Source organism: Chrysoperla carnea, unplaced genomic scaffold (assembly GCF_905475395.1).
Source record: "Chrysoperla carnea unplaced genomic scaffold, inChrCarn1.1, whole genome shotgun sequence".
NCBI lineage: Eukaryota > Metazoa > Arthropoda > Insecta > Neuroptera > Chrysopidae > Chrysoperla > Chrysoperla carnea.
This window is the reverse complement of record NW_025408252.1, coordinates 179902-196204: the sequence shown is the minus strand read 5'-3', so window position 1 is coordinate 196204 and position 16303 is coordinate 179902. Positions and strand designations below refer to the sequence as shown.

At 29.0% G+C, this 16303-nt stretch overlaps 1 protein-coding gene across 1 annotated transcript; it reads right to left on the bottom strand.

Annotated features, from left to right (window-relative positions):
* Positions 1-8645: 8645 nt before the first annotated feature.
* On the bottom strand, positions 8646-12479 carry LOC123304858. Its single transcript, XM_044886422.1, has 2 exons — positions 11293-12479; positions 8646-11151 (listed from the first exon to the last, which is right to left on the bottom strand). The coding sequence occupies exons 1-2, from the start codon at positions 12477-12479 to the stop codon at positions 8646-8648; spliced, it is 3693 nt and encodes a 1230-aa protein (XP_044742357.1).
* Positions 12480-16303: the final 3824 nt, after the last annotated feature.

The following is a 16303-nucleotide window of genomic DNA, read 5'->3' as shown; positions in this document are numbered from 1 at the left end:
ATTACTGGAGGAATGCTAACTTACGAAGTTATTGAAGATACAATACAGAAAGTTGGATCAAAATATGGAGCAATTAAATATTTCGCCCTGAATGAACTTTTTTATTATTATTATGAGATTTTTCAATAATAATAATAATGTATTTCTATTTTAATGTAAACTTATCAATAATTAGTGTGATTTTTCTGACTATATTACTAATATTACTTCATATTCTAAAAAATATGTTGGTGTAGTTTTTTAAACGAAAAATGAATTCAATAAAAGGAAATATAAATTAAACAATTAATTATTAAAATTTCAAAAACTTTATTAAAATATACAAATTTTATGTAAAAAATATTTATTTTAAATAAATGGTAATAATGATATACAAATGTTTTTTTCGTTAAATTTTTTATACATATTTTCAGCATTTTCTAAAGCACACATAGTATTGGAATATTTGTGATTTGTACATCTTCGACTTGAGTAATTATTTTTTAATTGCTTCAATGTTTCATAACATTTAATATCTTCAAAGTTGTATATTTCTCCATCAGTATATTCTTCAACCCATTTTAGTTTTTCTAATCCTTTTACGATGATCACATCAAAATTTTTTAAAACGTTTCTTATCAACTGTTTACGTTCACTGTATGCGCAGTGTCCATCTATCCAACTTATTCCATGATAAAATTGACTTAGATACCGCACTTGTTTTTGAATATTTAAAGTTAAACTTGACAATGGTTCCGGTGATTTGAAAATAAAATGTTCAACATAATTTGTAGAAACCATAGCAAATTCTTTAATAATAAATTTGTTTTTTTGATTTTTAAATCCTTGTACATCTACAAAACAAGTCATAATATATTTTGTTTTAAATTTCTATTTGCAATTGGTTCCGGAGGGACACTGCTCTCTTCTGCAGACAAATTTATAATGATGATAACACAATTAGTACTTTTTTACTTCATTCGTTATCGGATTGTATTCTACAACTCGATCATGTAAGATCAAACAAAATGCTGATGTATTCTCTGGTATATTTTGCAAGCATTTGAATTCTAACCTAACATCTACAGGTCCATTTTTTATATTTTCAGCTTGATGTGAACAATCCAAAACAGTTATTGGAGCCATGTTTTTAAACTGGTCTGTAGTAAGCAATGGTTGATTTTGTGTTGCATAGTAAGATTGTTGAAACTTGGCATACATATCATATAATAATGCATATTTATTTGAGGCTATATCTAAGTTTAGTTGATCATAAGGAAATGAGTCAGAGTTTAAAAATAATTTGATGTCTGACAGATTGCAATGATCAAATTTGCTTGCATCTTTTTCTTTTTTATTTGTACGATTGGTCTGCATTGCAAAAATAATAAATCTCGGTTTTTCCAATTGTGTAGATGTTTTAACAGTCCAAACATGATGAGTGGTGGTTGGTAGTATTGGATATTCATGCATATCCCAACTACGAAAACTTATTTGAATTGAGCTTCCACTTTCGATATATTTATACAAAGCTAATTTTTGTTCGTCTGAAACCATTACGTGTGGAACTTTCCACTGTATTTTACCTATTACAAATTTAACATCATCTGTTGATGATATTATGGCGTTTAAATCAGTACGTGACCGAATTAAAATTAATTCATGCTTGGCTTTAACAATAATTTTTTTGTAATCTTCAGCAAAACCAAGCAGCATTTTTAATGGAACACAAAAATTGAAATTTCCATTATGATGTTGTATATTATTTTCAGGACTCCATCCTGCATTTAATAACATTTTACTTTCATTTTCATTCAACGATATATAATTTTTTAATGTTGAAGTGTTGCCAACATCCCTATTTTTATCGATTTCAAGTCCATTCAATTCGTATCTCACCTCTTCCAGTAATTGACAGATACAGTTGTTAACTAATTGTGCTGTTGTAGATACTGTACCATCAGTTTTTACAAATTTACCCTCAATACAAATAAAACTTTCACAGGGTAAAATGATTAAATCTTGATGTTGAATAGATATTCTTATTTCATCATTGTTCTTAAACGATGTGAGAAATGGTGAATAAGTATGATATTCAATTTTAGTGATAGTATCATCATATTCTACACCGTTTTTAATATTCAAAATGTCATTCATTTTCTCAAGGTAAATCCTAAACTTTTTAAATATGCAATATTTTCCGAGGTTAATTTTTTAGGTGTTGACTGTACTGTAGTTGTAGGTACACTAGTTGAGATTACTTTAGATATTTTATTATAAATCAGCATTACGTAAATGTAGTTGCACCGTTATTGTTTCACCTCGAAAATTTACTAAATTTCCGTTTTGGTCCAAAATTTTTATTGTTAAAGAAGTTAACCTCTTGACGGTCACAGGTAAATAAATAACATTTCTGGGGACTTGTACTATTTTATACCCGGGTCCAACCAATGGATAAAACTCATATAGCGTATGCCCTGGCGTGCTATTAATATACGCACCAGTAGTAACACTACTCTCAATACGTATTGAATTAACTTTAATAATGTTTACAGGTAGATCTGATGTATGCCACTTATTTGGTGTGAGTTCACGTTTAGTGAAACCCAACAATGAACCTATTGAATTTGATTTATTAAAATGTATTGGTGTGTTACTTTAAATCTCACTTTGTAATGTATTGTTGTTTGCTCGAATAGTAATTTCTGGTTTTGGCTCTTTATCACGCCAAATTAGATTACCGTATATATTATACAGATAATCTTTTATAAAATTATTAATATCATTAATTTCATATGAACCCACAGGTATTTTAATAACATTAGTATCACCAAAATGCAACAAATTATTTGTTTCATCAACATTTGGAATACTATTGTAACTTTCAAAATTAATCAAACCACAAACATAACTTCCTTTGAGTTCTATTGGAGGAAAATATTCAGCAGTAAGTATACTACTGTTACCACTTAATGTTAATGTGAATGACATTATCAATAAAAACAAACTGATAATTATTTTGAGGTGTATTTATTATTTATATCAAATTTATACATCAAGTTTAATAAAATTTTGAGTTATCATATAAAAATTGAATACAAAGATGACCACAATTAAATGTGTTATAATTCTGATATCTATTATAATTATAATGTATAGTACCACCTACATATTTAATTAATTCACGGGGTGGAGACAAATTTCCAAACGAATCAAAATATTCAGTTTTAGCACCATTTTTTATATATGCTACCCAATGAGTGCCGCCACCTGTGGAAACATCTAAATTTATAATACCACATTCATTTTTGTTTGGTTTTCTTGGTAAATTATCACGCATAAACACACCACGAAAATATGGAATAGTTTTACAATATTTATATAGATCTAATTCATTTAGTGGTCTGTTGGGTAGCTTCGTTATTAGTTTTTTGGATTCAAAAACAAACCAAGTCCTTTTTTATATGGTTGTAAGAATAATCCTTTGCCCATTGCAATAGCCTCCATTGTTTGATTATGACGTTGTTTTTCAGCTAATTCTTTTTTTGCAGCACTCGCCTCATTTATAGCTTTTACTACACCTGATGTACCACCTGCTAATGCACCAATTGCAGAAAGTCCAGCAAATAATGGTAGTAGGAATGGTATAACTCCACCAACTTTGGGTATAGGAATAACTCGAGGTGTTCTAACATTTTTCTTTTTCACAACATCTTTTGCTGCAACAACAGCAATTTTAATGGCATCGTTTAGATTTTTAGGTTGTCTAATTTTTAAAACATTGCTTGCATTCCTTACTGCCTCTCGAAAAGCAACAGTTTTTTTGTTTCTTTTTGACTGTTTTTGTTTTCTTCAGGTTGTTCCTGATTTTCTTTGTGCATCCCATGCACAATTTAACTTTGGCTTTCATGGCGTTTGTCACAGCCCAAGCAGCAGCTCGTTCTCCAAGTCCGGCGTTCAAAGATTTTACGCGACTCCAAGCTTTATCGGCTAATTCTAAATCAGCCTTATGACGGTTATTTAAATCTTTATATTTTGAGTATGCAATATCATGCTCTTTGCATGCACTATCCAATTTGTTGATTCCAGAATCACCTCTTGCTAAACGTTCTTGCAAACGAGTACCAGGACCACAAAATTGATAGCCGGGTAAATGTAGCTCAAATGGTAATTTGTTAATTGCAGAATTAATTAAACCTCTTCCTCGATGAGCTGTTTTGTATCGACTGAAATAACTACTTTTTGTTTTCATTTTATATACACTCTCTATGCTGGTTACAATGTAAATAACATTTAATTTTTATAAAGAACACTTTTATAATGAAACAAATCACTTGTTCCAATATCAATTATATCATCAACAACTTCACTCCAAACAGAAAATCCAATCACTTCATCATCGTTGTATTTTAAAAGTATACTCATTGTTGTGTTTGGTTTAATATTTGTGAAACACAGACAAATTTCTTTTCTAGAGACATGACCTGAATCCACAAGCCCAGTTAATATTACTTTATTTTCAAAAACTAACGGGTCCATATTGAGCCTATAAAAATCTATTTCACCAGTTGTTAATCCAACAAAACCATCGCTTTTCCATTCAACACTGAAATCACACATTTTTACAATTGATGAAAATGTTAGAAAGCTATCAAATGAAATTTATATAAAAGTAATAGTTTTATAACATTTATTCAGTATTGAAAATGCGTTTTCTAAAACAACATCATAGCCTTCCAATCAAAAACGTTGATTTTACCCCCACCACTAATGAGACGAAGAAGCATGGACATTTATTACCGGACACTATTCGGTGTATTATTTGCGGTCCATCAAACTGTGGTAAAACAAATTTATTAATTACACTATTGGAACACCCAAATGGTTTAAAATTTGAAAATATTTATGTTTATTCAAAATCGTTACATCAACCTAAATATGAATATTTAAAAAAAATACTTGAACCAATTAAAGGTTTAGGATATTATACGTTTTCTAATAATGGTGATGTTATATCACCTGAAGAAGCAAAGAAAAACTCGATTATGATATTTGATGATGTGATATGTGATAAGCAAGACAATATTCGGTCATATTTTTGTATGGGTAGACATAATTTTGTAGACAGTTTTTATTTATGTCAATCATACACTAAAATTCCTAAACATTTAATTAGAGATAACTGCAATTTATTAGTATTATTCAAACAGGATGATTTAAATTTAAAACACATTTTTTCCAATCACGTGACCCCTGATTTATCATTTGAGACTTTTAAAGACATGTGCGCAGAATGTTGGAAAGAAAAATATGGTTTTGTAGTTATTGATAAAGATAGTGACATTAATATGGGTCGCTATCGAAAAGGATTTGATAATTTTATGATAATATAATTAAAGTGCATGTCTTCAATCGAACATCATTCAGTTATAAACTGTTGAACACAACAGACCTATTAAACAACTGAAACTTTAAAAATCTGTTATAATCACAAGAGACTTGTTCATCAACATAACAGGCTTGTTCATTAACATAACAGACTTGTTCATTAACATAACAGGCTTGTTTATCAACATAACAGATCTTATTAAAAACGTGTTCAGAATGGATGAAGAGCTAACGAAAAATATTATTAAATCTGCAAAGGCTATACGTAAAAAATACAAGCAAATAAAAACAGGTCAAATTGAATCTGACATTGTGTTGGAAAAAAATTTGAAGCCTTTAACTGAACCTTTGAAAGAAATTGTTGCTGAAATTAAACAAAAACCAATAAAAAGTGAAATGTTAACGCCTAAATTAGAAACAAACAAAAGTGAAACACCAGAAACATTTATTAAGGAAAGTCCATTATTTTTACCATCTGATGAAGAAGAAGTTTTCACCACAACGCCTACACGTCCTGAATCAGCGCAAATTTCAGCGAGACGATTATTATCTGAACCAAAAGGACGTGAAGAAATTGAAAATTTTTTTTCACATGGATTTCACTTTGGAGATTTAGCTGGCGAATATCTTAAACGCACACTAACTGCTGCTAATACTATTGATAATACATATGGTCCCCACTTTGACAATGATAAATGGTACATAGGTAACTCAGAGTTCAAAATTAATGGAAATGATTTTGAAATTAACGATACAAAGTATAATGGTACACGTGGTTTGTATGAGTTATTATTTATGAAAATACCAGATAATGATTTGTATACAGAGAATGATTTAAATAAATATGGATATATTTTGCGAACTACTAATGCCCATAAACGTCAATATGACATTAACAAACAGATAAATGCTAACAAAAGTTATAAATATACACACATTATTAGTAAATTATTTCCAACCATGCATCAAAAACGTGTACAATCTACCTCTATTACTAAACCATTGATGAGCAGGAAAAGAATTAAAACCACTGAAGGTATGGGCTTAATGCAAGTAACTGATAACATCAATCACACTTATTGGGATAATCCAAATGAGTTGGTAAATAGGCTTCGATTACTCATTGCATCACAAGAAGCGGGCAATACAAGTCATAATAATGAAATTATATCAATAATCGAAGAGCTGAAAGAGGCTAAAATTATAATATAAATACCCAATACATGAAAGGAATGTAATCATTATAATTATGAGTGTTGATAAGTTTGGTCGATCAAATAAGCGTACCTTGCAGGATCTGCATGGTTTTCATTTAACTGCAAACGGAGATTATGATTTAAAAAACAAAAGAATTACAAATTTAAACAATCCTCAGCATGATAATGATGCTATAAATAAACTGTATTTGGAAACTGCATTAAAAACACTTGAATTGAATAGTGACACAGGACTTGAAACACGCATAGATAAAATTAGTAAAAGTATAGATGAAATTTCTAAAGTTATCTTAAAATTAAATCCAAATTTAAACAATAATGTAGAAAAGTGTTTGAAAGACGTTACATTAATAAAAAATAAAATTAGTGATCTAACCGTTAAAATAAATAATTCATCAAATCTAACAGATAAATTTCAAAAATATATTGATTTTATTTTCGTTCATCTAAAGATTGATAAAACTAAAATCTAAAAAATAAATTATGAGTAAACAACAAATTGTAAACGAATTACATAAACCAGCGCGTAGAAATTTTAAACGAAGGCGGGTAATTATAAAAGGATTAGATGACTTATGGCAAGCCGATCTTGTTGAAATGGGTCGACATGCACAAGAAAATAAAGGATATAAATATTTATTAACTGTTATGGATACATTTTCAAAATATGCATGGGCGGTGCCAATAAAAAATAAAACAGCAGATGAAGTTTGTACTGCAATGATGACAATTTTTAAAGATGGCCGTCTGCCAACCAATTTACAAACAGACGATGGGACGGAATTTTTTAATACAAAATTTCGAAATTTAATGAATAAATATAATATAAACCATTATTCAACGTTTAGTTCATTAAAGGCTTCAATAGTTGAACGTTTTAATAGAACACTTAAAGAAAAAATGTGGAAACAATTCAGTTTAAACGGGTCATACAATTGGTTGAAAATTATTTCAAAGCTAATTAATAACTACAATAGAACAAGACATCGAACAATAAAAATGAAACCGTGTGATGTTACAACTGATAAGGAGAAGATGTTACTTTCAACTGTTTATAACAACATAAAAATTGCGGACACTCCCAAGTATAAAATTGGTGATTTTGTTCGTATTTCAAAATATAAATCACTTTTTGATAAAGGCTATTTACCATCATGGACAACTGAAATATTTAAAATTAAAAAAGTTCAAATAACAAATCCTGTAACTTATCTGCTTGAAGATTTTAATTCTCATCCCATACAAGGTGGATTCTATGAATATGAATTACAAAAAGTAAAATATCCTGATGTATATTTAGTTGAGAAAATTCTGAAAAGAAAAGGAGACAAAGTATATGTTAAATGGTTAGGATTCTCATCAGAACATAATTCATGGATTAATAATAAAAACATAGTTTAAATATATAGTTATTTATTTTTGTATTTGATTACATAATAAAAAATTTTTCTTAAAAACAGTGATTTTTGTAAATAATTTCCAAAATTTTAAAATGTTCCTCTTTTATACTTTCAGGTAATTTCCTCCAAACTTTTTTCATATTTCTTGCAAAGCTATAATAATTAATGCAATTATCTTGAATTTCAGAAATCCATTTATCATTGTTAAATAACTGTTCAGTTAATTTCAACAACACATCCAAATTTTCTATGCATCCATACAGCCACGGTTCTGATATAAATAGATCTTCAATACATGTTGTTAACTCGCATGCCCAAATCGAATTATAGTTAGGAAATGATTTTGACAACTCATCCATACAAAGATCTTCAGACAAAGTTACATCTTCACACAAAGTCGACTTACATAAATAACATTTACTTTTTAAGCCTGGTGGCCCATCCCACTGCGTATTCCCTATGTTATAATGTTCATAACAGGGTTCACAATGTTGAAACACTTGTTGTATATTATTTGGTAAACTATTCCAAGCACGTGTAATTATTTTATCGCCATAGTTTTTTAAAGTATAAAAACTGATATTTTTATATATTTTTAAAAATGTTTCTTCAGTCAAACAATTTAATAATTGCGGTTCATTATCAAATAAATAAGTTATATTCATTTCGTAGTTAACAGTCCCTGCATTATATTGTTAATGCTTGGATGTTGACCCAACAAGTTAATAACTTCATCTAATAATTCATCGATTTCTTCATCTGTTTGTAATTTAAAATGACCCCACGCGAATGTATCCGAAGAGTTATCAATCAAACTTCGTTTATCGTCGTGTGGACTCAAAGCAATCTTTGATTGATTTACTGTATATACATTATGTTGATTAGATATAATGCATTGTTGTCTTTTAATAATTTCTGTACAGTTTGTTAAACACTTAATATAATCATCAAAAGTAATTGTATTTTTAATAACTGAGTTTTTTACTCCTTTGGCCTTTTTTATTTTATCTTCACCATTCACTCTTACACTATACATTTTAGATCTTAAACCAATAAATTCGGTAATTATTTGTCCATTTAGCTCATCTTTCATTAAACCTGGTACTTTCTTGTTAACTAAAGGTATGTTATAAATATTATTTAGTTCATAGTCACTAGTGTCAAATCTTTGTACATCACGTTTCATAATTTTGAATATATCTGGTGTTTTTATCTCGTAAATTAACGAGTCCGTGTCGGTATACAAAACCTTACACTTATCACCAAACACCCCTTGCATATAATTGTAATGAAAGTCATATACACATGTCTTTGAAATGTCTAAAATACACATGCCTACATATATTGGTTTATTAAAAAACACCTCACTTTTATTTAATTCAATCGCTACCAAGTTTTCTTTAAAAATTGTCCTACTATGAAAATTTGGTTTGGCAATGAGAACTTTTGCTCCAAACCTACCCAACCACTTGGTTTTTAATTTTACAATGGTATGTTTTCTCACATTTTCCATCGTTTTGCCAAACACTGCATTGTTCATTAGCTTATATAAGTTTTTCTCAAACTCGTTTGTTGCCTTGGCACGCATTTGAGTATTTAAGTCAATGTAGTGTTTTAGCCAAGGAGATTGATTAAATTTCAAAATACGATGCACTTTCTTCAATTTCATTCCAAGCTTGAGACACTGTTTCAAATTCCTGTAGTGAATTATGTATTTTTCTTTGTCATGAAGTGTTGTAAGTAACTTTTTTTGTTTTGAACCTGGTGGCTTTTCATGTGTCGAACATAATGGAAGATCATTATGTTGATCATGAAGATGCTGAGGGTACGCTAAGTCCACTTCCAGTATAAAACCTTCTGAGCATTCATCAGGTATCCGTTGCACGTTCAGTGATGTGTCAGTGTACCATTTAAATCCCCCAGTCGGCAAATATTGCGACATGGCCCAACCATACAAATTGTTAACGTCATAATACATTATGAATATGGATTCTTCAAGTTCATTATAATCAGACATATATTTATTGTTTGCTTTCGCATAGCGATTGCAGCACTGGCTTATTCCTCCCCTGATCCCCCGCTCCACAAACATCAACATATCAATATCAGTTAACAATTCCAGTTGAATTTGTGTGTATTTTAACATTGCATCCCATGTAAATCCCGGTGTGGTACAATAGTGCGCAGGATCTAAATTGTATGTCTTAACAGAAGTATCACGAAAATTTTCAAAAATGTCTGCTAGAAGTAATACATCTGTTTTCAAATACAGGTCCGAATATTCACCTAAAGTTTGAATTTTGAATTTTTTCCAAATATTTTTTGCATGCTCATAATCGTTTTGTGAAATGTTTGAATCGTTCAACTTGCTGTAAAATGCTCTGATAGGTGGTAAATGCCGATCTTCTAATTTATTCCAACCGTCAACATAGTCATACGGAAACACACCCTTTCTAGTTAACAAATTGTACTTATGAACATCCCCATCAAAACAATTTTTGTATAATATCTTACATTCTGGTAAATATGATGCTAACTTTTCCAATGATGATGCCATAAATCGGAATGAATCAACAAATTTAAATTTTACATCACTACCAACAATGTTTTTGGTGAATGATATATATTTTTCTTTATTTATAGGTAATAAATCTACTCTGCCTTCAAACGCTGTAGCCAATTCCATAATTACAAAATGTGCATCGTAGCCACTCAAATTATGGAACACAACAGGAACTGTCCGTGAATTTTGGTAATTTAAATTACACTCGCTATGTGCGGCAGAACGAAACTTTCCCGTTAAGTGATCATGGTCTCGTACACGATCATTACCCAAAGCTTTTTCACAAATATGGCACACAGAAGCTTGCCGAAATTGTTGTTTTTCAATGTCACTAAGCTCATTCATAGGTACAGGATTTGCATATATATCTTCAACTTTTTCAGCTATTTCCTTCAATTCATCTACAAACCATAGTTCGGGATTGACTCCTCTATACGAATTATAATAACTAAGAGTATCATCATATGAACAACAAAAATAATAACCTACACTATATGCTTCATGTTGTTGATAACGTTGTGAATTTTTATTATTTTCTGGAGCAAGTGGTTTCAGTAAACATTCAAAATCGGCATAGATAATAAACGGTACTCGTTCCTTATTACTAAAATTTTTAAAATATACCATGTTATTACCTTTTGTAGGCAAAATAACTTTGCAGTCATTCATTTTTTCACACTCGTCAAAATGTTTTAAAAGTTTTTGTTCATCACGAAAATAATGTAAACATCGCTCACAAAAAAACTTTTTATGGCTATCTTTATTCAGTTGATTTGATACAAGTCGTGAAAAATTTTTAATCCAACAATAATGGTATTTGATATCAATATTCTCATCATTATTATTTTCTTCATCATCATCATCTTCTTCATCAAAATACACATCTTGAACCATAAGTAAATTTACATGTCTATTTCTTTTATTATTTGTTAACAAAGTTGGCACAACACTGTACATAGATTTTTTTAATTTTAAAATAAACACATTTATGCTTATATCGTTCAGTTTTTCAAATTTTGGTATTTGTTTTAGTTCCATCGGAAAGTTTATACCATTTAAATTTAACACCCCCGAATAATGTGGATAAGAAGACATTCTATCAGAATGCTCTGAAGCTTGGTGTAAAGCTGATGTAACCGCCCATGCAAAGCAAGCATCATCATTATTTTTAACGTTTATGCAAGCGTTTTTGGATTTTATTTGTTGAGGTAAATCAATATATGATGAACCTCTGAACGATTCATATTTGTTAATATTAATCATTAAGTTTACTACTGCATTTAAGGCCCAACCACTGTCACGTTCTTGAAATTCTTCTAACTGTACTAAAATTGGTTTTTGTATGTTTTCCTGATACCATTCCGTTAAATTTGAAATTCGATCAATAATTTGATTCTTACTATTAAAATATTTGAATTCGTAAACTTCATCATCATTCTGTAGCTTTACAAATTCACCGCAAAATGTTGAATTTACTTTGATTTGATTGAAATCCTTTAAAACATTCCGGATTTGTCGTATAAACATACACAGTGCATCGTCCAAAAATAATTTTGGGTCTTTGTGTGTCAAATTAATAATTATACCAGTCTTAATTCGACTATCAAACGCGGACTCCATATTCTTCCATTGAATACGTTTTATATTACGTTTTATATTACGTTTTATATTATGTTTTATATTACCACCTTGATGTAGCATTGCCTTCATCATTACCCGAAAACCAATCATTTCACCAATACTTGTTTGCAAATGTCGTTTTGTACCAACACAATCACATTTTTTTAAATGTTTATTCAATTGTCGAATATTCACTGTGCATTTCTTAATCCATTTTTCCAAACCACCTTGATTTTTATTTTCATTTAATAGAAGCAAAGCTTTCTTCATATTCTCTACCATTGATTTGCTTAATTCCACTACTGAAGCCATTTTTAACAATAGAAGTAATTAAATACAATATATTAGTATTAAGTCCAATATATCAGTAATTTGAATCGAATACAGACATTGTATTTATACGCAAAAATCTAGTTTATTTACGTCACCTCTTATCGTTCAATTTTTTACATTATTTTTCCTTATTATTAATTAACCACATTCCTATATTTTTCAAAACGGATACCACTAACCACAAAAATATACGTCAACTTATTAACCACAAACAAACAACTCTTATCACTCAATATTTTATTTAAATTTTTCCTTACAAGTTAATTAACCTCAATTATATAAAATACTTAATCTTAAGCCACAAACATTTCCTCAATGGGACTATGTTGGCGGTTGTAATTCAGGTTCACAACTGGGTGCGAAAAACGCTGGCGGTCAGCAGCCGGCCGCCACCATCAACTGCGAATGGTACGGCATCCCAAAATTATTTAATTAAAACAATGCCTTATCAAATTTTGCGGTTTTAAATGCATACTTTTATTTTAACCACAAACATGCGGTTTTGAATTAATACTAACCACAATCATTTCCTTATCAGCTTCTAACCACAAACATATTCATATTATTTCTATACTACACCGGAAGTAAATCACAATTTTTCTCCATGTTAAATCTTATGGAAAAGTGGTCGGGAAACGGCTTTACTTACCTACTCTCATGACTATACAAATCATTGAAATTTTGATCCAAATAAGTCCAAATGTATACATAGAGGTCGTTTATGACTGGACTAAGTATAAATACGCCAAAAATGATCAAATTTGACATATTTCGATAGAAAAAACATTTTTTGAAAATTTTCGATTTTTCAACAAGAGAGTCATGACTATACATATCATTGAAATTTTGATCCAAATAAGTCAAAAAGTATACATTGAGGTCGTTTATGACTGGACTAAGTATAAATAAGCCAAAAATGATCAAATTTGACATTTTTCGATAGAAAAAATATTTTTTGAAAATTTTCGATTTTTCAACAAGAGAGTCATGACTATACAAATCATTGCAATTTTAATCCAAATAAGTCAAAATGTATACATAGAGGTCGATTATGACTGGACTAAGTATAAATAAGCAAAAAATGATCAAAATTGACATTTTTCGATAGAAAAAACATTTTTTGAAAATTTTCTATTTTTCAACAAGAGACTCATGACTATACAAATCATTGCAATTTTGATTCAAATAAGTCAAAATGTATACATAGAGGTCGCTTATGACTGGACTAAGCATAAATAAGCCAAAAATGATCAAATTTGACATTTTTCGATAAAAAAAACATTTTTTGAAAATTTTCGATTTTTCAACAAGAGAGTCATGACTATACAAATCATTAAAATTTTGATCCAAATAAGTCAAAATGTATACATAGAGGTCGTTTATGACTGGACTAAGTATAAATAAGCCAAAAATGATCAAATTTGACATTTTTCGATAGAAAAAATATTTTTTGAAAATTTTCGATTTTTCAACAAGAGAGTCATGACTATACAAATCATTGAAATTTTGATCCAAATAAGTCAAAATGTATACATAGAGGTCGTTTATGACTCGACTAAGTATAAATTAGCCAAAAATGATCAAATTTGCCATTTTTCGATAGAAAAAACATTTTTTGAAAATTTTCGATTTTTCAACAAGAGAGTCATGACTATACAAATCATTGAAATATTGATCCAAATAAGTCAAAATGTATACAAAGAGGTCGTTTATGACTGGACTAAGTATAAATAAGCCAAAAATGATCAAATTTGACATATTTCGATAGAAAAAACAATTTTGAAAATTTTCGATTTTTCAACAAGAGACTCATGACTATACAAATCATTGCAATTTTGATCCAAATAAGTCAAAATGTATACATAGAGGTCGTTTATGACTGGACTAAGTATAAATGAGCTAAAAATGATCAAATTTGACATTTTTCGATAGAAAAAACATTTTTTGAAAATTTTCGATTTTTCAACAAGAGAGTCATGACTATACAAATCATTGCAATTTTGATCCAAATAAGTCAAAATGTATACATAGAGGTTGTTTATGACTGGACTTAGTATAAATAAGCCAAAAATGATCAAATTTGACATTTTTCGATAGAAAAAACATTTTTTGAAAATTTTCGATTTTTCAACAAGAGACTCATGACTATACAAATCATTGCAATTTTGATCCAAATAAGTCAAAATGTATACATAGAGGTTGTTTATGACTCGACTAAGTATAAATAAGCCAAAAATGATCAAATTTGACATTTTTCGATAGAAAAAACATTTTTTGAAAATTTTCGATTTTCAACAAGAGACTCATGACTATACAAATCATTGCAATTTTGATCCAAATAAGTCAAAATGTATACATAGAGGCCGTTTATGACTGGACTAAGTATAAATAAGCCAAAAATGATCAAATTTGACATTTTTCGATAGAAAAAATATTTTTTGAAAATTATCGATTTTTCAACAAGAGACTCATGACTATACAAATCATTAAAATTTTTATCCAAATAAGTCAAAATGTATACAAAGAGGTCGTTTATGACTGGACTAAGTATAATTGAGCCAAAAATGATCAAATTTGACATTTTTCGATAGAAAAAACATTTTTTGAAAATTTTGATTTTTCAACAAGAGAGTCATGACTATACAAATCATTCAAATTTTGATCCAAATAAGTCAAAGTGTATACATAAAGGTCGTTTTTGACTGGACTAAGTACAAATAAGCCAAAAATGATCAAATTTGACATTTTTCGATAGAAAAAACATTTTTTGAAAATTTTCGATTTTTCAACAAGAGACTCATGACTATACAAATCATTGCAATTTTGATCCAAATAAGTCAAAATGTATACATAGAGGTCGTTTATGACTGGACTAAGTATTAATAAGCCAAAAATGATCAAATTTAACATTTTTCGATAGAAAAAATATTTTTTGCAAATTTTCGATTTTTCTACAAGAGAGTCATGACTATGTAAATCATTGAAATTTTGATCCAAATAAGTCAAAATGTATACATAGAGGTCGTTTATGACTGGACTAAGTATAAATAAGCCAAAAATGATCAAATTTGACATTTTTCGATAGGAAAACATTTTTTGAAAATTTTCGATTTTTTAACAAGAGACTCATGACTATACAAATCATTGCAATTTTGATCAAAATAAGTCAAAATGTATACAATGAGGTCGTTTATGACTGGACTAAGTATAAATGAGCCAAAACTGATCAAATTTGACATTTTTCGATAGGAAAAACATTTTTTGAAAAATTTCGATTTTTCAACAAGAGACTCATGACTATACAAATCATTGCGATTTTGATCCAAATAAGTCAAAATGTATACATAGAGGTCGTTTATGACTAGACTAAGTATAAATAAGCCAAAAATGATTAAATTTGACATTTTTCGATAGAAAAAAACATTTTTTGAAAATTTTCGATTTTTCAACAAAAGACTCATGACTATACAAATCATTGAAATTTTGATCCAAATAAGTCAAAATGTATACAAAGAAGTCGTTTATGACTGGACTAAGTATAAATAGGCCAAAAATAATCAAATTTGACATTTTTCGATAGAAAAAACATTTTTTGAAAATTTTCGATTTTTAAACAAGAGAGTCATGACTATACAAATCATTGAAATTTTGATCCAAATAAGTCAAAATGTATACAAAGAGGTCGTTTATGACTGAACTAAGTATAAATAAGCCAAAAATGATCAAATTTGACATTTTTCGATAGAAAAAACATTTTTTGAAAATTTTCGATTTTTCAACAAGAGAGTCAAGACTATACAAAT

What these genes read in the sequence shown, in the direction of transcription:
- LOC123304858 (XM_044886422.1), bottom strand. Translation starts at nt 12,479, where the DNA reads ATGGCTTCAGTAGTGGAATTAAGCAAATCAATGGTAGAGAATATGAAG. An exon ending in AATAAAGATAGCCATAAAAA is followed by an intron (nt 11,152 to 11,292) that starts GTTTTTTTGTGA and finishes TAAAAATTTTAG; the next exon opens with TAATAAGGAACGAGTACCGT.